Below are 27072 nucleotides of genomic sequence, written 5' to 3' on the forward strand. Positions count from 1 at the left end.
GTAATGAACTAAAAAAGTAAAAGATAATGCCAATGAAATAACCTAGGGCCTAGATCAGGGGTCTCAAAGTCCCTCCTTGAGGGCCGCAATCCAGTCGGGTTTTCAGGATTTCCCTAATGAATATGCATGAGATCTATTTGCATGCACTGCTTTCAATGCATATTCATTGGGGAAATCCTGAAAACCCGACTGGATTGCGGCCCTCAAGGAGGGACTTTGAGATCCCTGGCCTAGATCCACTAAACCTTCTGATCCTATACCGAAGATCGCAAAACCAGTTTTACTGGTTTTGCGATCGTTCCCCAACCCAATCCACTTGGCCCACCACCCACTTAACGATCTGATCCAACCCATGCAAATTAGTAAAATCCCATGCAAAATAGCCAAGCGATTGATTCACTAACAATTGCTTGGCTATTTTTAATCAGATTTTACTATCCTTAAATCCGACTGCTGCAGACCTGTCGGTTTTTTACACACACAAAATATCTGCCCCATAAAAAAAAAGGAAAAAACAGACAGACCTGTCAAAAAACCGCTGCCCCCACGACCCACAGATGGTAGGAGGATCGCCCACTCCCTCCTGCCACCAGCTGCTCCGCCCAACATTGCCCACGCAAATATGGCAGGAAGGACGCCAACTCCCTCCTGCCGTCGGAACCCCTCCCCCCCAAACTAACCTGACGCTGTCCCCCCCCACCTCCATCTGCCCGACCCACTTTCCTTCCAATATCTTTAAATGTAGGGAGCAGGAGGGGTGCTCAGTCCCTCCTGCTCCATAGGTCTCCATTCTTCAGGAGCAGAAGGAATCGCAAAGTCCTCCTGCTACTCTCCTCTGCCTGGCCCGTGACGCAATGCCGGCCTTAGGCCCTGCCCCCGTGCATCATGTTTGGCCAATCAGGAACTTCCTTAGGCTCAGTTCATTCTTAACCTGTACTTAAATTACTGTATAGTCCTTGTATTTAAACTACTGTATAGTCTTTGTATTGTCCAAATGTACTCCACTGTGAATGTTTGCTTGTAGAACGTTCTGAGCTACTGGGAGGACAGGATAAAAATCTAAATAAATAAAATTTCTGTCCCCCCAAAAAGCCATTCTGCTTATGCTGGAGCTAGGGTCACAATTGTAGCCTCAGTAGTGATAGTGGGTTTTAAAATGAGGCCACCATGGTTGGTAAAATTAGGGTGGAGATTTGTTTAAATAGATTTCCTTATTTTAGAGAATCCAAGAATGTATGGGTCAAAATTGATTGAAAAACATTATCCACATAGAACTCATCCAGTTTGTTTGTGTTCCTTTTTCTTTAAAGGGTTAGTGGCATCGACTGGGGTGTGGTCTTCACTGGCAAAAGAAATGCTGAGGAAGCTCATGCTGGGTAACAGTATTGTGGCCACAGTACTAAGAATTGTTGATAACACCCATGTGCTTTCGGTGGAAGTGGAGATTAAGGATGAGCGAGTAAACATAGCTGAGAAACTCGTCAAGGAAAACCTGGCTAAATGCAGTAATTCCAAGATTCATCCTCCAGATCTGGGTAGTAATTTTTTTTCCTGATAATGCATTCGGTATTTCTATTAGATTACCTTATGTTTCTCTTTAGGTCATTGACTGATCTGCTTAGTAGAAAGCTGTGTATAGCCTTTACTGTGACTTTTGCAGATGTGACGAAACTTTATTCTTACAGACAGACATTTAAAATAATATGTATTGCATATAATATACATGTTCAAAGAGAAATATATTTTTATCCTAGGACAAGCAGGCAGCATATTCTCACATATGGGTGACGTCATCCATGTAGCCCAGTACGGATAGTCTGAAAAGTGAAATGTCACTTTAAATTTTAAGAGCTTTGCGATTCTCTGCACTACACATGTGCGACTGCTTTCCCGCCCGAAGAGACTCATGATACCTCAGTTTTTCATTCTCCGCAGAGCAAAAAGTATCTTTTTGACTGAACTCTGTTCAGTCGGCGTTGCCTTCCTACTTCGCGTAATTTTTCTTTTTTCATATGTTTTTATTTCTTTTTGTTAAAGACAAGTGAGTATAGGAAACTTTATTTTATTTTTCCTGTTTCTCAGTCTCGGGGGTTTGTACTCGATGGTTTTCGTGTTTCAGAATTCAGTTCAGTTCGCTGAGTTAATTTATATTTTTTCCATGCATGTCAAATCTTTTGATGAGTTTTCTGAACGGTGGTTTGCGCTAGCGGTCTATTTCTGTAGCTGACCCTCATAACTGCTGTCTTCAGAGTTTAGACTCTGACCTCCACATCAGGACTTGTACTCGGTGCCCTTCAAATCACGCTCTCTAAGTCCCGTCGAGCTTAGCAGGAGCAGTTCTTTGGCGTGACCATGAACATCGCAAGATCTTCTCAGCCATCGACATCGAAAGCTTCTGCATCGACTTCGCATCGGGGGAGCCAGCTCAGAAGCATTTACTTCTCAGCAAGCGTCATGGGTCTCTATAACATCGAGTCTCTTGATGGCAGACCAATCGATGACACCAATGTTCCCCAGCTTTGCAGGTTGTCTCTCCCTCATGGTATGCATTCTTATCAAAGTCATCCATTTCCAGACAACCTGCTGCACTGAGGGTACTGGCTATTGAGCCATCAGTACTGGTGCTTCTAGCATCAAAGGTCTCTATAGCATCGAGTCACTTGATACAGACAGAACATAGACACTGATGCTCCCAAGCATCACAGTTTGTGTCTCCCTTATGATATGCATCCTCATCGAGGTCATCAATTTCGAGACAACTTGCTGCACCGATGGTATTGGCTGTTGAGCCATCAGTATTTGTGCATACTTTCTAGTGTCACAGATCTGAACGGCATTGAGTCTCTTGATGCAGATCGCACATTGATGCCAACGCTCCCCAGCATCACAGGTTATCTCCCCCTCATGGTATGCATCCTCATCGAGTTCATCCAATTCGAGACAACCTGCTGCACCAATGGTACCAGCTGTTGAGCCATAAGTACCGGTGCATTCTTTCAAGGTGTCATAGGTTTCAACAGCATCGAGTTTTTGATGCAGACCTGAGATAGATGATATATCGTTCTTCACCTTTACAGGTTGTTTCTCCTTCACAATGTGCACTCATCGAGGCACCCTCCCCGAGACAACCTGCGGCACTGAGGGTACTGCCTGTTGAACTATCAGTACCAGTGCGTGTTTTCTGGGAGACACTCCATGAGTTCTTCTGGTGGGAGCTTGGTAATATGCTTAATTTGCACAAAATACTGCTGCTAGCCAGAGCTGTGGAGTTGGTAAATAAATGTTCCGACTCCTCAGTTTTTTGTACTTCAGACTCCGACTCCAGGTACCTGAAATTTCCTCCGACTCCTCGACTCCGACTCCACAGCACTGGTTAATTTTCAGATCGTTAAAATGGAATGTCAAGTTGAGAGAAATGAGCATTTTCAACACCACCTTCTTTTTGCTTTTAATTAAGGTTCTAAGGCCGCAGAAGCTGCTCACAACATCTGTGCTGTGTATATAGTGGGTGCTATAGCTGAAAGAATCGCTCGTGATTGGTATGCCAAGTTCAAAAATGGAGTCAGTAGATAAATGTTCCGACTCCGACTCCTCAGTTTTTTGTACTTCTGACTCCGACTCCAGGTACCCGGAATTTCCTCCGACCTCGACTCCGACTCCACAGCCCTGCTGCTAGCATCGACTCCCTCGTTACCACCCCTACTTCAACATATTGCTACGAAGCTTCAAGGTACCAATGTTAACCATCGATTGGAGCATCATGCTACTTCTCATGGATCTTCTCCGAGATTGATGTTCTCCTTCGGAAACTCGATCCACTGCTTGGAAGCATTAACGCTCTTTTTCAACAAACTGTTACAGGAACTGTCTTTCAGGAAAAAATCTTCTACATATGGATTTTTCCTTTCTTGGATATATTTAGTAGCTGGGCACCACCCTATCTGTTAAATTGGAAGCTGACACTGATCCTAACACTGAGTTAATACATGGTTGAACTATCATGACTCCCAAAGAGCTTCTCAGATTGCCGTTATGGCAGCCTTATAGAGATGCTTCTCAACAGATAGGGTATTATGGTTGCTCCAAGGATACTGGACTCATTCTTGTCCAGGGTTTGACACATCACTCATTACTGGAATTAACAATTAATAAATATTCCAGTATGTGAGTTTATATCTCAGCACGTCTACGGTGTAAAGGCTGTACTTGGACATCGCCTTTATCAAAATTCTATGCTAGCGACCAGAATCCTGTCTTACACTTTCCTTGTGTCCATTTATCTGAAGCAACTGACTTTGAGCAGTATATTCCTTCAGAGCACCTTCTTGAATATTAACAAATATATAGCAAGGTCAACCTCTGCTGCTTTTGAGAGGTCATCTAGACCTTCTCCAATGTTGAGGACCTTGAGACGCATAGTATGGCTAACATTGAGGCAGCCAGGTGCACCTTATCACAACATGAAGGGAATTGAAATGCTTTGAATAGTACAAAGTCTACTTCCTATTCATATCAGGGGCAATATGCCTCTATATCTCAGCTGCTGCCGCAAAAGCAGCAAAATTATCAGCAACCTCACACTCTCTTTTCTCTCTCTTTTTCTGACTCTTCCTCAATCAATCTGAGGTTGTCTACATCTTTAATTTTTAATAACACCTCTGAGTTCTTAAGATTATCAATGACGCTTTCTACTTCCTTTCGTCACTATACCTCATTTTGAAGTGAGGCCTCAACAGATGCACTTCTCCTTTGTCAAATACTGGTTCTATTTTACCTCCATGCTATAGGGGTAGTTTTCCCTTCTTAGAATCATCAGGGATTCTAGACTAAAGGTCTACGTCCTCCTCACTTCTGAGACCTACAACTGCAGTTACAGATAAACCTTCAACATTTTCCATACAGAGTTTAGCCTTTCAGCCTGGCCTCTTTCCCAAGAGAGTTTATTAATTTCCAGGTAGTAATGGCAGCAGCTTTAACAGCTCACAGTACTACAGTCAACAATTAGGGTTCAAAGTCAGCTTTTTGAAATCCCTCTCAACCTCTATAATTCACACAATTAGACTCAGATTGTTCACCTCTCACCACTGTCTGGATTCTTTTTCCAGTGGGATGGTCACTTCAGCCAAGCAATATTACAAAATTTATTCTCTTAATGGCCAACTCTCCCTCCATCCCATTGCAGTAAGCTAGAGAGTCTCATATCTGAGAATATGCTGCCTGCTTGTCCTAAGATAAAGCACAGTTACTTACCTTAACAGGTGTTATCCTGGGACAGCAAGCAGATATTCTCGCATCCCACCCACCTCCCCTGGTTGGCTTCTTAGCTTGCTTATGGAACTGAGGTACCGTGAGCCTCTTCAGGTGGGAAGGTAATCGTGCATGTGTGGTGCGGGTAGTTGCAACGCTCTTGAAATTTAAAGTGAAAGTTCACTTTTCAGACTATCTGTACTGTATGCTGTGGATGGCATCACCCATATGTGAGAATATCTGTCTTCTATCCCTAGATAACACCTGTTATGGTAAGTAACTGTGCTTTCTACAGCAACTTAATTGTCTTATAGATCAGCAACTATTTCTGCACATCTCTTATACCTATGCAGAAGATCTAGTAGAAGTTAGATATACTAATGTTTTGTGTGTGTTTTTTCTCTCAGAACAAAAAGATGAGCACTGTTACAGAGATCTTCGGAATCGAGTGAGTACCATATACTTTTTGTGTGTCTCAGGTTCAGTGTGGTGAACAGCATATGCATGCAGGGTATTGAAAAAAATTAAAAGATAAAATTGCTGATCTACTACTGTTCTGTAGCAAGAAAAGTGGTTACAGACAATCATATAACCTAGATGTACTCTACTTAGGGTAGAAATTACCTTAGTATAACAATCTTCATGACTTATATGTCTAGGGAAATAATCCTACAGTAACCATTAACATATCCAAAGGCTTATCTCAATAGTAGTATCAAATGAAACAATGTCAAAGTAGAATATATATTATTTATTATTATAATAAATACTGATAATTGGCAAAATGGCACACAAAAACAAAAGAACATAAGAGTTGCCATACTGGGACAGACCGAAGGTCCGTCAACCCAGTATCATGTTTCCAACAGTGGCCAACCCAGGTCACAAGTACCTGGCAAGATCCAAAAGAGTAAAACAGATTTTATGCTGCTTATCCTAGGAATAAGCAGTGGATTTCCCCAAGCCATCTAATAATGGCCTGGTTAGCTGTGAGAAGAAATAAATTGAAAAAAGCTTAGAAGACAAAAGAAATAAAGGAGCTTAAAAGAGAGCACTGAGGCCACCATTTTTATACGGCGTTGTATGTGGGTTTTTGGTGCTTTTATTATGAACACTTTACAAAAGCAGAAAATGTGTTTTCTGTGGGTGCCATTCATTGGATTCAGGTGGCAGGTGCACAAAATGTTTCGACCGCCTCGAAGAAGACTCTGCTTTAGGTGTCGGCATGCCAGGTTCTCCTTCGCATGTGCAGTGCTTGTTGGCCGGGGGGGGGGGGGGGTGAGCCCTAGGCTTCTCCTACTGCCCACGCCAGGATTTCCTCGGCTGTTAGTGGTCAGTCAGATTCAGTGCCATGTTTGTTTTCTGGTGACAGGTTATCGACGGCCCTTCCCTCATAAAGAACTTTAAGAGTCATGGGATAGGTGGCAGTTGTGGATTAGGAATTGGTTATCGGATAGAAAACAGAGGGTAGGATTAAATGGTCATTTTTCTCAGTGAAGGAGAGTAAACAGTGGAGTGCCGCAGGGGTCAGTACTGGGACAGGTGCTATTTAACTTATTTTTAAATGATTTGGAAATTAGAACGACGAGTGAGGTGATTAAATTTGCAGATGACACTAAACTATTCAAAGTTGTTAAAACACATGCGTATTATGAAAAATTGCAGGCGGACCTTAGGAAATTGGAAGACTGGGCTTCCAAATAGCAGATTAAATTTAATGTGGACAAATGCAAAGTGATGCACATTGGGAGGAATAACCTGAATCACAGTTACCGGATGCTAGGTTCCACCTTGGGGTTTAGCACCCAAGAATAGGATCTAGGTGTCATTGTAGACAATACGATGAAACCTTCCACACAATGTGCGGCCACGACCAAAAAAGCAAACAGGATACTAGGAATTATTTAAAAAGGGATGGTTAGTAAGACTAAGAATGTTATAATGCCCCTGTATCGCTCCATGGTGCAACCTCATCTGGAGTATTGCGTTCAATTCTGGTCTCCTTATCTCAAGAAAGATATAGTGGCGCTAGAAAAGGTTCAAAGAAGAGTGACCAAGATAGTAAAAGGGATGGAACGCCTCTCATATGAGGAAAGACTAAAAAGGTTAGGGCTCTTCAGCTTGGAAAAGAGATGGCTGAGAGGAGATATGATTGAAGTCTACAAAATCCTGATTAGAGTAGAATGGGTACAAGTGGATCTATTTTTCACTCTGTCAAAAATTACAGAGACTAGGGGACACTCAATGATGTTACAGGGAAATACTTTTAAAACCAATAGGAGGAAATTTTTTTCACTTACAGAATAGTTGGGGGGTTTTTTCCACTTCTTTATTATTTTCAATACTTAACAATAAGTGTAACAGTAAATATAACATTTTATATCAAATATCACACTTAATATTCTTATAATATTCATTCCAGAATTAATCCCCCCTCCCCCTAAACAATCACAATGCCCATACATAAAATATCTATAATCATCCATATCAGTTATTCAAAATTCATTAACCTATCATCCCCCCCCCCACGTCCCCCCTCTGGGATGTGCATATTTAAAGGGGAAAACACTATAGTTAAGCTCTGCAATGCTATATCAGAGGTTGTGGTAAGAGCAGATAGCATAGCATAATATTTAGTAATACTTTTAAAATTAAAACAAGTAATTGGAAGAATTGGAATAGACTAAATTATAACTTCTGGTGGAATTCATTATGTCACATTTATAAAATGGAGAGAACAATAGCTATACAAAAGGGGAGTTATAATAATTTTAAAGAAATATGGGGGCCATTGACTAAATATCGCAATGAATAGATACCATTTTACTTTATAAATGCAATATGAGAATGAGGAGGTGGGAGGGGGGTATTTGAATTTATTAAATGTATGGTCTAAAAGGGAAGAATATTTAAATGATATATTTGATTGAATATGAGATTGAAGGGATGGGAGGGGAGGGATTAAATTTTATATATTACCATTATAAATGATAGAATTTCAATGTCAATTTTTTTTTAATATTCTTTATTCATTTTATATTTACATCAAGTGTACAGAAAGTAATAACAAATTAACTTAATACATCACTTGAAATACCACAAATTTTTCCCAAAATAAAATGTATCCCCTTCCCACTCACCATTCTAATATCATTTAATACATACAATATAATAAAATCATTCATTCCCTTCATAACCAGTAATAAAAAGTCAAAAACCCACCCTCCTCCCCAATCTTTCATTTATGATAAATTATTGTAAAGAAGTTATCATTTTCCCTGATTTTACATAAACAATGTCAATTGTTTAATATGTTTTTACACTTGTTGAAAGATGAAAAATGAATAAAGAATGTATGTTACATAATAGTATTATTTAGTACACTTGTTGTTGGATTTAAAATGAATAAATAATTTTGAAAAATGAATAAAGATTAAAAAAAAATAAAACAGTAAGAAATTTTTTTTGGTAAAATTTTTTCTTTTATTTCAATACATCCAAGTACATAGATGTAAAAGGAAATACAAAAGTATAGCATCATTTAGCTATACAAACCATTTAGCTATAAGCACCAAGAAATAGAACAATGTAATAGTTATCATATACAGTCCACAATCTGATTGGAAGAAGCAAGATTAAGGAAAACCCCTCGGGAAAAGGGGATTCATATACAGTGAAATAAAAAAGAAAAAGGGAGCAGCACTAGTTATTAACCTACTCTTTAAATAATCACCGCACTACTTAACGTTTCATTCTGGCTGAGTCAATACACCTTTCCCCTCAAGAAAAAAACCTAATTGGGCAGGTTCAAAATAAATATATTTACTCCCCTGATGGGAAACAATATTTTTTTCACTCAACCAATAGTTGGCAGACCACTGGTCTTACCCATGTTCTTATATTAAAAATAAACAGGAGCTACCAGGGATCTAAGGGGAAGACTTCATGTATATCGCTGTTCAGTTTATGGAACCTTAAAGACATTTAAGTTCAAGTGCATCAAAATAAAATTGCTAGTGATGGATGGAAGAATCTGATATGGGTATCCTAAATGAAGAAATTTGGTTTCTTATCCAAAGGGCTTCTGTTTTAGGTTTTAATTAATAAGCATTGATAAACACACCTTTTGGAGGGAAGACAAAATGTTTGTTGGATTAATGCCAAATAAAATACCATTAACCCAGGACAAGCAGGCAGCCTATTCTCACATATGGGTGACGTCATCGACGGAGCCTGGATGCGGAAGCCTCGCATGCAGACTTGCTTGTAGAAACTAGAAGTTTCGAGTCGACCGCACCACGCATGCGCAAGTGCCTTCCCGCCCATCGTAGGGCGCGTCTCCACAGTTCTTAATTTTCCGCAGAGCTGAGAAGTCCGTCTTTGACTCTCTGCGTTTAACTTTGTTACTTCGTGCCTTCTCTACACCACAGTTTGTGTTTTTTTCTTCACGAATCGCTATCCGTACGTTCTTTATTTTATTCGACTATAAAAAATAAAAAAAATTTTTTTTTAGTTCTTCCATTCGGCTGCCGAGGCAGGCCGGTTGGTCGCAGCCCAGGGGCTTCAACCTTGCAGCGGCCGTTTTTCCTTCTATGTCCCGACCAGCGACAGGCTTCAAGAAGTTAGCCAGTGTCAACGTTCGATTTCTCTCACGGACCGTCACACCAGGTGCCTCAAGTGCCTTGGGCCACAACATCATCCGAAGTCGTGCGAACGCTGTGCTACTCTTCAACCTTGAGCCCTTAAACATCGTCAACTTTCGGTGGAGAAGTTCTTCTACATGTCTTTGACTTCGAAGCCCACCTTGGTCTCGCCTTCGACCGAAGGCCCTCCTGCCTCCACCACTTCGACTTCGAGCCTCATCAGACCTTCTTCATTTGCTGCGGCTCTTTCCTCTATAACGTCTGCTACATCTTCCCCTGTTTCCTCAGGTCAGATAGCTCAGCAGACAGGTCCACTGGTAGTGCTTAAGGTGCCTAAGACTTCTAAGTTGAAGCACATTTCCACTGCCTTGGCTGGAGGTTCCACCAAGGCAGGTGGTCCGGTTTCAGATGCGGATCCATCTTTGCCAGCTTCTTTCCAGACCATGTTAGAGCAGCAATTTCTTCAGTTTCTCACCAAAATGGGACTGAAGCTAGCTACTCTAATCCAGCCTGGGCATTATGCAGACTCCCATGAGGTCGAGCCTCTTCCTATGCCTCAGTCTGAGTCTACACACTCTATGCATGGAGCAGAGTCTCTGCGAGTGTCTGGTCTGGCATTTAAGCACATGAAACAAGGAGTAGATTCTTTGCAAGTGCCTCGACAGGAATCCTCACACTCCATACAAGAGTCTTTGGGAGTGCATCGAGGTTCCTCCATCATGCCTCTGGAACTTCGATCCCTAGCCTCCAGTCCTATCCATTCTTTGGTTGCATCAGCTGCTTCTGTCTCCGAGGCGAAGTCTCCTCAATATTAGAGATCTGCTTCCAAGCATCATTCTCACCGACGATCGAGACCTTCATCGAAGCATCCTTCCAGGCATAGTTCTTCTAAGGAGCGTCCTTCTTCAACTAAGCCTCGATCTACACCTACTTCTACTAGACAGCTGACTCCTCATTCGAGGTCTCCACTTCCACACCTCAAGGACTCAGTGGCTTCCATAGCCTCTTCCAAGTCTCCCTATTCTTTTGAGGACTTTTTTCCAGCCAAAGCTTCATCTTCGACCCAGGCTGCCTCGATGACCTCGAGTCCTTCTCGAGGCAAAGCATTACCGTATCAGCTATCTTTCTCATCTTTTCTTCGTCAGATGGCTGTTGACTTGGACCTTCAACTGGATGCTGGTTCCAAATACTCTAAGGAGTACCTTGAAGTCATGTATCTTCCTCAACCTCCTGCAGAGTCACTTAAGCTTTCTATTCACAAGCTTTAGTCTCAAACTTTTACCAGATGCCTGGAGACTCCTTATGCAATTCCAGCTGTTCCAGGAAAATTGGACTCCAGATACAAAACTCTCCATTGTAAGGGATTTGAGAATTCACAGTTATCTCATCAATCCCTACTTGTGGAGTCCTTGAAGAGGTCCCATCCTTCCAAGGTTTATGCCACAGTTCCTCCTGGAAGAGAAGGGAAAACTATGGACAAATTTGGACGTCGCATCTATCAAAATGCCATGATGTCCTCTAAGGTCCTCAATTATAATTTCCATTTTGTCTCCTATTTTGAGTTCCTAATTGCTCTTTTGCCTAAATTTCTTACCTATTTAAACACTCAAAAACACTTTGAATTTCAGGAAGTCATCGTTTCTCTATTACAATTCAGACTATATCTACTTCAGTTGACTTATGATGCCTTTAAGTTGTCTGCCCGGGCAGCTGCTTGCTCTGTAGCCATGCGTTGCCTTGCCTGGCTTCGTACCATTGACATGGACCCTAATCTTCAGGACCGCTTGGCTAATATTCCTTGTGCAGGCAATGACCTCTTCGATGAATCTATCGAGGCAGCCACCAAGAAGTTGTCTGAACATGAAAAATCTTTCGCTTCTATTGTCAGACCTAAGCCATTGCAGTCACTCCTTCCTTGAGACAATCTCTCTGCTGGTGGATGCTCTCTTCCAATCTTTCCAGAGGCTTGCTTTTTCAAACGCCCCCCCATCAGAAGGTCCTCATGACAGATTCTTCGACCTACGCTTGGGGCGCTCATCTCGATGGTCTCTATACACAAGGACACTGGACCAGTAGGGATCATCAATGTCACATCAATCTGTTGGAACTCAGAGCGATCTTCAAGGCTCTCAACACTTTTCAACATCTTCTTCACGACCAGGTAGTCCTCATTCAGACAGACAACCAAGTCGCCATGTATTATGTCAACAAACAGGGAGGGACGGGATATGCCTCCCTTTGTCAAGAAGCTCTGAAGGTTTGGGACTGGGTAATCCGCCACAACACCTTCCTCAAAGCTGTCTACATCCAAGGGGCAAAGAATTGCTTGGCGGACAACTTGAGTCATCTTCTGCAACCTCACAAATGGACACGTCTCTTCATCACAATTTTTCACAGTGGGGAACACCTCAGATAGACCTCTTTGCAGCTCCCCACAACTACAAACTGCCTCAGTTCTGCTCCAGGATATACTGTCATCGCCTCGAGGCAGATGCTTTTCTTCTGGAATGGACGAATCTCTTCCTCTATGCATTCCCTCCTTTCTCAAGACTCTGGTCAAGTTGAAGAACGATCATGCCACCATGATTCTGATTGCTCCTCGGTGGCCGAGACAACCTTGATACTCCCTTCTACTTCAACTCAGCAGCAGGGAGCCATACCTACCAGTTTTTCCTTCTCTGCTTACACAGAGTCAGGGATCTCTGCTTTGTCCCAACCTGTAGTCTCTACACCTGACAGCTTGTTACCTCTCCACATAACTCATATTCAGTTTTCTCAATCTGTCAAAGACATTTTAGAGGCTTCTAGGAAACCTACCACTAAACAATGCTATCACCAAAAATGGACTAGATTTTCTACGTGGTGTTTTTCTCATGATAAGGAGCCTCAACATTCCTCCTTATCTTCTGTATTGGATTGCCTTTTGCACTTATCCACTTCTGGTTTCAAATCTACATCAATCCGAGTCCATCTCAGTGCAATTGTGGCTTTCCATCAGCCTATTGAAGGGAAACCCCTCTCTGCTCATCCGGTGGTTTCCAGATTCATGAAAGGATTTTTCAATTTCAAACCTCCTCTCAAACCGCCTCCAGTGGTTTGGGACCTCAGTGTTGTCCTTGCTCAATTGTTGAAGCCTCCATTTGAACCAATTGACAAGGCTCATCTGAAGTATCTCACTTGGAAAGTGGTGTTCCTCATTGCCCTCACTTCTGCTCAAAGAGTCAGTGAGCTGCAAGCTTTAGTTGCTGATCTACCTTTCACTGTGTTCCGTCATGACAAGGTGGTCCTCCGTACCCATCCTAAATTCCTCCCTAAAGTGGTTTCAGAATTTCATCTCAACCAATCTATTGTTCTTCCAGTGTACTTCCCAAAGCCTCATTCTCATCCTGGAGAATCATCTCTTCATACTCTGGACTGTAAACGTGCTTTGGCCTTTTATTTGTAACGCACCAAACCACACAGAACTGCTCCTCATCTTTTTGTCTCCTTTGATCCAAACAAATTGAGACATCCGATCTCTAAGCTTACCATCTCCAACTGGATGGCTGCTTGTATTTCATTCTGCTATGCCCAGGCTGGATTACCCCCCTACACAGTAGAGTCACAGCCCATAAAGTCAGAGCAATGGCAGCTTCAGTAGCTTTCCTCAGATCTACACCTATTGAGGAAATTTGCAAGGCTGCTACTTGTTCCTCGGTTCATACTTCACTTTTCACTATTGTCTGGATGTTTTCTTCAGATGGTATGGCCAGTTTGGCCATACAGTGTTACAAAATTTATTCTCCTAAATTGCCAACACTCCCACCATCCCATTCTGGTTAGCTTGGAGGTCACCCATATGTGAGAATAGGCTGCCTGCTTGTCCTGGGATAAAGCATAGTTACTTACCGTAACAGATGCTACCCAGGGACAGCAGGCAGCTATTCTCACAACCCACCCACCTCCCCTGGTTGGCTTCTCTGCTAGCTATCTGAACTGAGGAGACGCGCCCTACGCTGGGCGGGAAGGCACTCGCATATGCACGGTGCGGTCGACTCGAAACTTCTAGTTTCTATAACCAACTGCTTGCGAGGCTTCCATATCCAGGCTCTGTCGATGACGTCACCCATATGTGAGAATAGCTGCCTGCTGTCCCTGGATAACACCTGTTACGGTAAGTAACTATGCTTTTTGCTCTGTTTTACCTCTTACCTGTCTGGGATCTTCAACTTTGTTTTTTGGAAACCCTTTCAGCTGATGATCTTCCAGGCTTCTCCTGCTGGTTCAGCTGTACAACTATTCTCTTCAACAGCACATTTCTATTGCAAAGATGTATCTGATTCAGCCAGAAAAGGTAGCCTTCAATAGAGAATGGCACGAAGACAAATTTGTCCCTGACCCCACAGTATCTATTCATTTATTCATTCATTCAATTTTTTAGCTCGTCATCTGAAAGGAGCTCAGAACGGGTTATAAATCCCTATCTGTCTGGTGGGCTCACAATCTATGTAATGAATCTGGGGCAGTGGAGGATTAAGTGACTTTCCCATGGTTACAAAGAGCAGTGTGGGGTTTTGAACCCACAACCTCAGGGTGCTGAGGCTATAATACCACACTCTCCATCCCTTTCCCATGAGGTCTATCTCTTCCGCTTCCCCATCCCTGTAAGCTCTGTCCTCATCTACATACTTAAGAGTTTAAAGTGTTCAAGGCTTCTGCAAATGAGGACAGAGTTGTAGGGATGGGACGGGAATGGAGATCTATCCCTGTCCTCCTGTCATGCTCTACTCTTCAGTAGTACCTAGGTCACAAAAATAATGATAAATGCTGTGTTTTTTGTACCTCCAACCCCTAATTAGCTGGAAAATAAACACGTACTCATGGAAGCCCTTTTTAATTCAATAATTAAAAAAATCATGTGGGGGATGTTTGTTTTTTTTAAAGGGGGATATAGCTTTACTTTTGGTTCTGTTTTAATACATAGTTTGTAAACTGTGCCAAACCCAGTACATAGAACTGAGCTGTAATTGTTAGTTAAAAAATATAAATAGATTTTTGAAACCCTGTTCCTACAGTATACTTGTTAGAATTTTCACCATATACCACAGTGATTTATGATAGCAGTCTATTGATCTTGATTGGCTTAATAATAATAAATTAGCACTGAATATAAATAAAACAAAAGCAATGATTTTTAATTGGAAAAGAGACATCAGATTAAACTCACCTTTCATCCTTAATAATACGCCAATTGAAATTGTTCCCAAATTAAAAATCTTAGGAGTTATAATTGATGAAAAATTAGAATTTAAAGAGCATATTAACAACATAGTTAAAGTCTGTTTCTATAAATTACGCTTGATCCGATCTATATCTAAATTCCTTGAACCCAAATCTCGCAATATATTAATTCATTCACTAGTAATAGCGAAATTAGACTATTGTAATTCTTTGTTGCTCAATATTACTCAAAAAGAAAAACGACGATTGCAAATCATTCAAAACACTGCTATTAAATTAATCTATGATGCAAGGAAATTCGATCATGTAACTCCATTTTTCATTGACGCTCATTGGCTTCCTATTAACCAGCGCATACAGTTTAAGGTCTTATTACTTATATTTAAAACTTTGATATATAAGGAACCTCAGTGCATATCAAAAATGTTAATTCCCCATTGTTCTACACGTGCACTTAGATCATCTTCTCAAAATCTATTAGTTGTTCCCTCTTTAAAAATAATAGGCACTCGAAGACCAGATATGTTCTCCATAGTGGGTCCCCAATGGTGGAATTCATTGCCCCAATACATAAAAATTGAAAAAGACATTTCTTCCTTCAAAAAATCCCTGAAAACATTCCTTTTCAAAAAGGCTTTTAATATTTAAATTTTATTTTATTTTACGAATTCTGTTTTTAAGAATCCCCCTCCTCCTCGATTCTTTTCCCTTAAATGTTTTTCTTAATATAACAAATGTAACTTTTCCCCTCCTTTCCTTCCAATTGTTGTTTGTCTTGTCTGACTTCTAATGTTTATATATATTGTATGTTTTTTAATTTAAATTATCTTATTATTATGTAAATCGCTTTGTATAAAGATATAGCGATTCATCAAATATTTAATAAACCTTGAAACCTTGATGATCTTAAAGTGTACAAGGGTGAATATTTCCAATAAAAAGCTTGGTGCTAGAATTTAGGACTATTCTCAGCTAAATTTAGATACTTAAAAATTTGGAACCAGTTCATTAGCTTAGATGTAGGTTCCTAAGTTAAGGGCCTAGTGCTGAATATCGATGCTAACTCACTCCACTGCTGCCTGTCTTTAAGTTCTCGGCTCCATTGGGCTTATTTGGGTACCTAGCTAAGTTAAGCACTCATATTCTCTGAAAATGGACACAATAATAACTTGCCTTCATGAGCTCTTAAATGTATTGATTACAATTATTTTTTATTCTCCTTTGAGGTGAAAAAGCTGGAAGAGATTCAGCAGGCTCTTTTCTTCTTTATGAGGAAACATATGAAACCAGAGGAGCTGAGTGAAATTCGGAAACTTATGGAAAAGTAGTCACTTTGCATTAGTAGATGATGTATTTTTTTTGTGTTGGTTATCTTTGTGACAAATCTCAATTTATCAAAAAATGTCCTAAACCTTTAAATTGCATTACTTTCATTGCAAAAGCCTAGTGGAAAGAGCTTTTTTATTTTTTCACCCCATTTACAGCCACAAGTCTGGGGAACTTGCATCTTTAAATTAACTTCATATGTAAATAGTTTTGCTTTTGAAAATAGGCATGACCACTTCACTATTCTAGATGATGATAATTTTAATAATTTCTTTGCTATAGTGTGCCAAATTAGTTTGAATCCAGTGTGAGGGGTGATCCCTAGTTGCAGTGTCAATTCATCATAAGTAACGTGCCTGTTTTTTCTTTCCCATAATGGATAGATTATTTTCGTGTGTGTTTGGGAGGAGGATGATTCTGGGTCTAACTTCCAAGTAGGAAGCATAGTGTGGTTCAATAAAAATGTATGTATGTTCAACATTCGATAGATAGAAATTGAAAAAGAGATTTAAATCAAAGGATTTTCAGCTGAAAAACAAGCACTCTTAAGTTGATCAGAATCAGGTTTGTAGTTTTGGATTTTAGATTTAATTGCTTTCTGAAATCCAAGCTCAAAGTGAGTTAACATGCATAATATAAGTAGTATCTCTTTGCTCCATTTCTGAAGCAGTGAAAGGTGAAGTGATTTGTCCAAGATCACAAGAAGCATCAGTAGGAATTTGAACCCTGGCATTCTTGGTTCTCAGGCCAGTGTACAATGCCATTCTTCAGAGAAGATAAAGAAACTCTTATTTTCAGTGGGAAAAAAACTTACTAATTGTGTGTTTCTGAACAAATTATATTCATTTACTTTTTCTTTTCTTTCACTGTTTTTGTCTTTGAGTATTTGTGACTGAACCTTTTCACTCATAGCTAATACAGTCAAGTAATCCAACATAGCAAAATTTTGATGTATAAAGAATTAGTCCTGTATGAAGACTTGGCATGGTAGCCCAACAGAGCCTGGTTCTGATTGAGCTGGAAGGCCAAAGAAGCATAAAAGAGAACAGTTGCTTTCCAATAATAATTTAAAAAATGGATTATTGCTGTACTAATGTCATGCTGGTGGCTGTCTGCAACTCAAATATCAGTATAACTTTAACAGCTGAAGAGTGAGGGAAAGAGATTTTTAGGCTTGGAATTTGGCCTTAGCAAAGGCAGCACATTTGTTACCAACAAATGAGAGGACAAATATGTATTCTGAAATGAGAAAGCTTAGGGATAAGACTGAGAGACTGATGCACTTTGCATTTTTTCCTATGGCCACAAAATGTAATTCAAAATTGAGGTACTGTAACCTGATTTGCTTGCCACTTTCCAGTTTGGGGTGTTCTGCAACATTTCTGCAGTGTTGAAGCACTAGATTCATTACCTGCCACTTTCCAGCTTGCTGTCTCCTGCAGCATTTCCACAAGACCTGGACAACTACAACAATCATACCAACCACAGAAGCTTAAGAGAACTATATTCATTCATTTGTTTCATAAGTTACTTTGGAGTTATTGTTGAGATATTCTGTATTATATCCATCGTAAAAACACTAGAACAGGCTTGTCCAACCTGTTTCTATTGGGGGCCACATTTTGTGAGATTCAGAGGGCCAAAATATGCACATAATTTGCTGCATATTTTATCAAATATTGGCAAAATACAACAGCACAATGTCCTCTTTCCAGCCTGCACCCGGTTTCACTCTCGTTAATGTAACTCCCCAGCCTGAACCACTCGCCCTTACTTATGTAACACCCTCCCCCAGCCTAAACCACTTGTTTTTGCTCATGTAACATTTCTCACCAGTATCTCTCTCACTTATGTAACTTACCCAGTTTCTTTTCCCTCACCTGGCTTCAGCTGCAAAAAACAATGGAATTCCTGCTTCTCCATTGTAACTTGGCTCTCTTCAAACTTGAGCCAATGGTGCCAGATGTTTGGGTGATCTCAAGGTTCCAAGTCTTGCAAGACTTGAAACTGCAAGATTAATCCGAACTGTAAACTATATCTCATGCAACAGGAAAGCAGGAATCCTGCTATAAGAACTTCAAGAATTGCCAAGCTTCTAAGGGCCAGAAAAAGGCACTTGGTGGGCTGGGTTCTAGCCTGCAGCCATAGACTGGACAATCCTATGCTAGAATATCCTGGCAGTCCTTTAGTTCTGCTATCACTGCACTGGGTTCACTGCACACTTGCCATGCGGAATATCTGAGTTAAATTGGATCCCAGCTCTGCTGCTTGGACCTGCATAACCATGTTTCAGGAGGGCATTTTAGACATTGTGCTACAGAAACACCTAAGGGCAGTGATGTTGAATGGGAATCCATTTCTGAATGTTAATGATGAGAACCTGTTAAGAAATTGATAGCAAATCCTACCTAATGGTCTAACTCTGGGTGCATGTGTGCCAGGTTCTGGAGGGAATTATGTCTGTGCCCCCATCCAAGGAGATTCAGTTGTGGTTGAGTTACATATACTGAGGTTTTTTTGTTGGAGGATGTGGGAACCTATGTAATTGCTTATGGCAGTGTAGCTTCAATAAAGTTGTCTTCTGATTGAGCCAGAAATCTAAAGAACCATTAGAAAAATTGTGAACTCAAAGTTTAATAATGACCCATAATAATGACAAATGGCCTATTCTAATAGTAATCAACTGGTGTGTGACCAAACATGTACAATCATGTGAGAAAGTGTTGCAAGTATGTAAAATACATTAAGCAAGTTTTCTATTGGTTTTGATTATGGTGGGAACTAATGAAATTTTATTATTTCTGCCATAAGCAGGTAGTAGGTTTAAGCAAAAACTGTAGTATGTGTAGTCACAATGGAACGACAATCATAATTGTATTTTCTACCCCTTCAAAATAACACATTTTTGTTAGTCTGTTTAAATCAGAGATCTCAAAGTCCCTCCTTAAGGGCCACAATCCAGGCAGGTTTTCAGGATTTCCCCAATGAATATGCATTGAAAGCAGTGCATGCACATAGATCTCATGCATATTCATTGGGGAAATCCTGAAAACCCGACTGGATTGCGGCCCTCCAGGAGGGACTTTGAGACCCCTGGTTTAAATATATAATACCTCTACGTACAGCACTTCACGCCTTTTAGAAGAGTTTCTTTCATTCAGCTGCAATTTTAAAGTGAAGATTGCTGCTGTAATAGCCTCATTTAGAAAATGATCTTAGTTTTTTGTTAAACTCCGGCTTAGAACATCATTATTTAATGAAAAATTTATTTGTGTATGTGAGCACATATAGCACACAACTTGGCCCTGATTCTGTAAATAATACCTAAAGTTAGGCACCTAGATTGGGGCGCCGAACTTAATTGGCGCTGTTAATTGAAAGCACCATTAACCCCCCCCCCCAATTAAAATTAGCTAGCTAATAGGTGCCTACTCCAAGGCACCTACATGAAGTAGGCGTGAATAGGGGGCCGATTTGGGGCGTAGTAGGTACCTGGCTTAAATGGGAGTGCACCTAAGGTTTCAAGACTGCTTCGGCACCACTAGATGCGATTCTGTAACTGGCGCCTAGTGGATGATTGACCATTGTGTTCAAGGATGCGTAGGAGTTAGGTAGGCCCTTGTGTCTGAAATTTGGTACCCTAGCTGAATTTTCTTGGACCAACATCTGAATTTATCAAAAGATAATTTATTTCATAAAAGCATTCCTCTTCCCTGCTTGACTTCTGACTAAAGGATTTATAAATTTGATTTTCTGTGTGCAGTTCTTCCAAGAAGCACCTGTGGTGGTAGACAGAGCTCTTTGGTATGAAACCTTAATTTTTATTTACTGACTCATCTTTTGTTTTCAAGAAAAGAAACAAAGTGAGTTGCCTGGGATGATGTTGTCACTGATAGAGAAGCGCCTTTGGGCATCTTCAGTGCAATGGTATTTAGCAGGTGGAAGAGTTCAAGCATAATCAATCTTGGGTCATTTGTTGTGGCCTTGTCAAGGGATCCATGCAGGGTAAAAGATTTTATTTTGTGGTGCTTGTACTGAGTGCCTCTAGTAATAGTGGGGACAGAATTAGTGTTAGGAAATACTGTTTTCCAGAGTGACTGCAGCCAAGTCTTCTTTCAGTTGAGGATTGCTTTGTGTGGCAGCCCTGGCTAGAGGCCACCCCAGTGTGTGTGGCGAATATGCGCTTAAGTAACACTAATTTCCATATTCTTCCTTTGTAATTTATGTCAGGGAACATACATGCACATATATTACACCTACTGTTCAGTACACATATTTCTGTTTTGTTTTATATAATATGTGACACAACAATTACACTCCAATTTTGCCAAAAATCCTACTATAGCAATAACACAATAAGGCAAACCAAGTCACATCAGGGTTCATGCGGAGGACGCCCAGGGAGTTAAACTTTAAACTTTACTCATAACTCACAAACAAGATATGTGATTATAGCAATGTAAAGGGTGCTCTCAGTGTGAACCATCAGCGATAGGAGTCCAGCTCCGACACTTCACTTCTGGGTCAAGGCGGTAAGCCCCCACCCCCACACCATCATCGAGCACCCTAAGTGTGCTGAAAATTAAAGCAACCTTTCACCAAATGAATCAATAAACCAGTGAGTAAATCAATATAACTCAAACAATAATACCTGAGCGACCCCCAAATGAACCCTGCCAGCCAGACACCCCCGGAACACGCAACAAAATCAAAAACAAAAATCACCATACACAAAATGTGAAAAAATGAATTACTTATCTGAAAAAACATCTCACAAACTGCCAAGAGAAAACCGCGCCAGGAGAAAAGGTTCAACCACGCTGGTTTCGGGGAGGAGCCCTTCTTCAGGAACCTGTCCCCCGATGAAAACAAGAACGCAGAGGTCGGCTGGAGGGCGGGGTGCCCGGGCGGAACAACACTCACGCCTAAAACGGATCCAAAAAGCGACATCATGCACAAACCAACCAATCACACAGACACACACCAACCAATCACACGCAAGGGCGAAGCTACGCCCACATTCACACACCAAAATCAAAGAAGGAAGAAAAAGAAACCAAAACCCGTGCTGGAATCAAGCCATAGCCCAGACTGCAAAAAGCAAACACTAGGACCCAAAACCTAAAGCCAGGAAACCAGTTAGATAATGGTGTTCCATTCCACACTTTCATTGAGGCCATTGGGATAGACAGATTGTAATTGGAAAATCCAATATTGTTCCCTAAGATTTAAATGAAACTGTCTATCCCCTCTGAAATCCCAGGAGACTTGCTCAAGCACGAACCAAGACAGGTCCGTTTACTGGTGCCCAAGTTCCACACAATGAGGTACAAGAGGAGCAGAATGGGTTTCAGTCCGAATACGACTCCTGTGTTCCTGCAGTCTGGTTCTAATCTTTCTGCTGGTTCGCCCCACATAACACAACGCACAAGGGCAGATGATGACGTAAACTACCCATTCAGAATCACAAGAAGTTTGAGATCTAAGTTGGTAAGTGCGTCGGGTCCGGGGATGTTGCCAATGAGAGTTGGACAAGGATAAGGCACACATGTCACAGTGGCCACACGGTTTGTGACTGCCCCCAGTAGGCGCCCGACTTCTCGTGGACAATAAGTCCTTGAGATTTTTAGGGCAGGAGAAAGCTATGCAGGGTACCTCCTTGAATACAGGATGGTGATCCAATGCATGCCAGTGTTTTCTGAAAATGTTAGCTATCTGATGGGCTTGGTTAGAGTACGAGATGACACACACTTGCTGATCCATGGGAACCCTGGTAGCGGGAGACCGCAACAGCTCAGGGTTGGCATAACGTGCTCTGCGATAAGCCCTTTTAATAGTCCATTCAGGATAGCCTTAAAACGTTGGAATAGCAACTTGGCTTGAGCCTTAAACTCCGCCAAAGAAGAGCAAATGTGGCGAATCCTGAGAAATTGCCCCACAGGCAATGATTGTCGCAACCTGACGGGATGACAGCTGGTGTAATGTAGGTATGAGGTCCGGTCTGTAGGCTTCCGGAACACCGTAGTAACCAATTGCCCATCAGCTTTACTAACCATAGTGTCCAAATAAGTAACACTGGCCACGTTAACAGTGGCAGTAAATTTCAAATGCCTGTCGAGTGTATTGAGCCAGATCAAAAATTCATCAAACCTAGCCCTGGTGTCAGTCCATATGAGAAAGACATCGTCAATGTAATGGAGCCAAATGGCAATGTGCGACATCCACGAGGGTAGATATAACAATTTCTCCTCAAAGTTGGTAACATAAAGATTAGCCACACTGGGGGCCATTGCGGTTCCCATGGCTACCCCATGTGTTTGGAGATAAAACTCCCCACGCACTTCAAAAAAATTTCGCTGGAGTACCAAAATAGCAAGTTGCATCAAAAAGGGCTTGGTTATGCGATGATTAAAAGGACCCACATATAGATGATCTTCAAAGCCTCAGATTGAGGGATGTTGCTGTATAAGGCTTCCAAATCCATAGTTATCAACAGATCTGACTGTTGAACCTTAATAGGTTCAATTCTGTTAAGAAAATCAGTAGTGTTCAATATAAAGGACCGTGCCTGAGCAACCCTAGGTTTCAAAAAATGGTCAACCATTTTGGATAGGGGCTCCAGAATAGTACCACGGAGCGAAACAATGGGCCTACCTGGGGGATCATTGAGAGTTTTGTGGATTTTAGGTACAGTGTAAAAGTAAGGGCTACGGCTGGGAGATTGGGATAGATATTTGGCTTCGGATTTAGTAATGATGTTATCCTGCAACGCCCCCTGTACAATGGTGGCTATTTCCATACGCAAGGCAGAAGAGGGATCCCCCTCAAGTTTTCTATACCAATCTGTATTGGAAATATGTGCATCCACTTGGGCACTGTATTGGGCCGTAGATTGGATGACCACAGCTCCGCCCTTATCGGCGGGTTTGATGTCTAAATCGGGGGCGTTCTTGAGGGCCTCCAGAGCAAGCTGTTGGGCCTTAGTGATGTTAACAAATTGATGAGCGGGACGAGCATTCCGGAGCTGGTCAATATCCCGCAATACCAGGTCCCGGAACACTCTGATGTGAGGGTCAATGGGCCCCGGGGGGATCCAATGGGATTTAACCCTAAATAAAGAGTCATCCCGGGGTCCCTCTTGAGTGGAGAAAAACAGCTTGATCTGGAGGCCCCTAATAAACCGAGCCACATCCCTATGTGCAGTGAAAAAATCCAAAGCAGTGGTGGGAACAAAGGAAAGCCCCTTCTCTAACAACTGAATCTGCGCATTAGAGAGGGGAACCCCCGATATGTTGACCACTAGAGACCCCTCGCTGCCTGCGAGCGTGTCACTGGAAGATTGAATGACTGAACCGCGTTGCGGTCTGGGTATCCTCTGCGGCCCCGGGACCGTCTTCTTGGGCCTCTTCTGGATCCTCGACCTAAAAAACAGGCCTTTACATTGCTATAATCACATATCTTGTTTGTGAGTTGTGAGTAAAGTTTAAAGTTTAACTCCCTGGGCGTCCTCCGCATGAACCCTGATGTGACTTGGTTTGCCTTATTGTGTTATTGTTATATAATATGTGCACATGTTCTAACCCTTGCCCTAGAAACATCTGCTCAGAAACACTGTTGTACCCAATTTAGAGCATTGTCTTCAAGAGGTGTTACCCGAGGCTGTGCCAGTCTTAACTGCAAAATAACTAACCACAGAGAATGAGATTTACTAATTTCACTAAAATGTTTTGGGATTGAAAATTAGATACTCTTTTGAGGAGCTTTTTTCAACTAGGTCCTGAAGTACACTTTCCCAATCTGGTTTTCAAACTAGTCACAATGAATATGCATGAAAAAAATTGACATATAATGGGTCTTCAATGTGTGCAGCTGTCTGATATGCATATTCATTCTGGATATCATGAAAAAGCGATTGGGTAGGTGTGCTTTTAGGATTAGTTTGGGAATCTTTGATTTAGTGGTGACTAAGGGACTGACTGCTTTCTGTTTTCCTTCTGTTAAGTAAATAAAACCACTCGGATGTATCAAATCAATGTCTACATGACAATGGTACAAAGATGATTGTGATATTTGTGATTTTTAAAGGGCTGTCAGCAATTTCATACTGTTTGTATAACCCCATCATGTTCTAATGGAAAAAAAATTATGTTGCTGGAATTGCTTTTTGGAGTGAGAACTGGATAATTTCCTTTTTTTTTTTAGTTGTAAATCTTTTCTGTTGATCTTTACGTATCTTCACTGCATCTTCTTTTATTTTTTACTAAACTCTAGAACTTTTGTAGTTACCTTTTTATATGTTCAGCTTGAAGCACCTTGGGGGCGGGGAGGTGGTGGTTGTAATGAATACATATATGTTTAAAGTTCCTGTATTTTTCAAATCTTTTTTGTCATGTGATATACTTAAAGGGAGACCATTAAATGTGAGATTTCAGCAATATACTTGAGTTCTGTAATCCTAACTATAATCCTGTTACACAGCTGCACACCAACACTTTATGAACAGGAAAGCCTGGGATTTGCTAGTAGGCTTTTCTAGTGAATGTAATCCCAGCTGCCTCTGTTGAAGGTGCAAATCGAATCTTATTTCCTTCCACTCATCAGAAAATTTAAGTGACCCTCTGGTGAAAAACAGAGAACAAAGAAGGATTTTCTGTGGTTTTGTTAAGGAAGAATTGTGGTAACTCTAGTGTGTGTGTGGTCACTAGTGAACAGTGAACCTATTTGAAATATTATGTTTGTTGATTTGAACCCGCCTAGGTATTAGGCATGAGATATGTTTTTAAATAAATAAAAACCTTAAAAATATTCTAAAAAAATAACATGCATATGTGACTTATTTATCAGAGGAATAACTGTAGATCACATTTTTACAGTGTGACTTTTATAACTGGAGGCATTCTTAACAATGCTTCAATTTACTCTGGAACATTTTTTAAAGATTAACTTCCAAATGGAATTTGAGCTGAAGGCCTTCAAATCCTATCAACATTATTTGAGCTATAGAATATATCTGATTCTATTTTAAATGTTTAAGCACATAATTTACAATTTGTTTACCAGCTAATTAGGGGTTTTCTGAGAGTACAAAAATTGGTGTTTATCTGTGTTTTTTTGCTGGGCAGGTACCATCTGTTGAATGCTTTTTCCGGTTGAATTCAAAGAGGTGTATTTCCATAACACAAATCTATTGTCATCACAGTACAGTAGATTCATTTCTTCTCCCATAGCTAATACCAGTTCCTCTAGCCACCAATCTATGCCCTCATAAAAACATAAGAACATAAGCAATGCCTCCGCTGGGTCAGACCCGAGGTTCATCGTGCCCAGCAATCCGCGCACGTGGCGGCCCAACAGATCCAGGACCTGTGCAGTAATCTTCTATCTATACCCCTCTATCCCCTTTTCCAGCAGGAAGTTGTCCAATCCTTTCTTAAACCCCAGTACCGTGCTCTGCCCTATTACATCCGCTGGAAGCGCATTCCAGGTGTCCACCACACGTTGGGTAAAGAAGAACTTCCTGGCATTTGTTTTGAATCTGTTCCCTTTCAACTTTTCCGAATGCCCTCTTGTTCTTTTATTCTTTGAAAGTTTGAAGAATCGGTCCTTCTCTACTCTCTCTATGCCCTTCATGATCTTGTAAGTTTCTATCATATCCCCTCTAAGTCTCCTCTTTTCCAGGGAAAAGAGACCCAGTTTCTCCAATCTCTCAGCATATGAAAGGTTTTCCATCCCTTTTATCAGACGCGTCACTCTCCTCTGAGCCCTTTTGAGTAACGCCATATCCTTCTTAAGGTACAGCGACCAATATTGGACGCAGTACTCCAGATGCGGACGCACCATCGCCCGATACAACGGCAGGATAACTTTTGTTCTGGTTGTAATACCCTTCTTGATTATGCCTAGCATTCTATTTGCCTTCTTAGCGGCCGCTATGCACTGTGCCGTCGGCTTCATTGTCATGTCCACCATTACCCCCAAGTCCCTTTCTTGGGTACTCTCATTGAATAACATCCCTCCCATCGTATAGTTGTATCTCGGGTTTCTGCTTCCCACATGTAATACTTTACATTTTTCAACGTTGAACTTCATCTGCCATCTCGTCGCCCATTCCCCTAGTTTGTTCAAGTCCCTCTGCAATTCTTTGCAGTCCTCCTTAGTCCGAGCTCCACTAAATAGTTTGGTGTCGTCCACGAATTTTATTCTCACACTTCGTCCCTGTTTCTAGATCATTTATGAATATATTAAATAGCAGCGGCCCGAGCACCGAGCCTCCAGTCCGAGTAGTGGCCCTTCACCCCTACCCTCTGTTTCCTACCCGCCAACCAGTTTCTGATCCATCTATGTACGTCTCCGTCCACTCCATGTTTCTTCAGTTTCCAGAGTAGACGTTCATGAGGCACCTTGTCTAAGGCTTTTTGGAAATCCAGGTATATGATGTCTATGGGGTCTCCTCTGTCCATCCGTTTGTTAATTCCTTCAAAAAAGTGCAATAAGTTAGTTAGGCACGATCTCCCCTTGCAGAAACCATGTTGGCTGGTTATCAGAAGTTCGTTTCTTTCAAAATGTTCATCAATGCTTTCTTTTATCAGTGCTTCCACCATTTTCCCCGGAACTGAGGTCAGACTCACCGGTCTGT

The 27072-nt window shown here is 41.2% G+C and overlaps 1 protein-coding gene across 5 annotated transcripts in view; it reads left to right on the forward strand.

The window, feature by feature from the left end:
- Positions 1-19375, forward strand: part of TDRD1 (tudor domain containing 1) — a 613801-nt gene extending 594426 nt beyond the window's left edge. For all 5 annotated transcript variants that reach the window (XM_033943145.1, XM_033943144.1, XM_033943148.1 and 2 more), the window contains 3 exons: positions 1311-1535; positions 5655-5695; positions 16337-19375. In XM_033943145.1, coding sequence (XP_033799036.1) covers positions 1311-1535; positions 5655-5695; positions 16337-16438 — 368 coding nt within the window. In that variant the 3' untranslated portion in view covers positions 16439-19375. The remainder of the gene's footprint in view (positions 1-1310; positions 1536-5654; positions 5696-16336) is intronic.
- Positions 19376-27072: the final 7697 nt, after the last annotated feature.

Source organism: Geotrypetes seraphini, chromosome 4, assembly GCF_902459505.1.
Source record: "Geotrypetes seraphini chromosome 4, aGeoSer1.1, whole genome shotgun sequence".
Taxonomy (NCBI): Eukaryota; Metazoa; Chordata; class Amphibia; order Gymnophiona; family Dermophiidae; genus Geotrypetes; species Geotrypetes seraphini.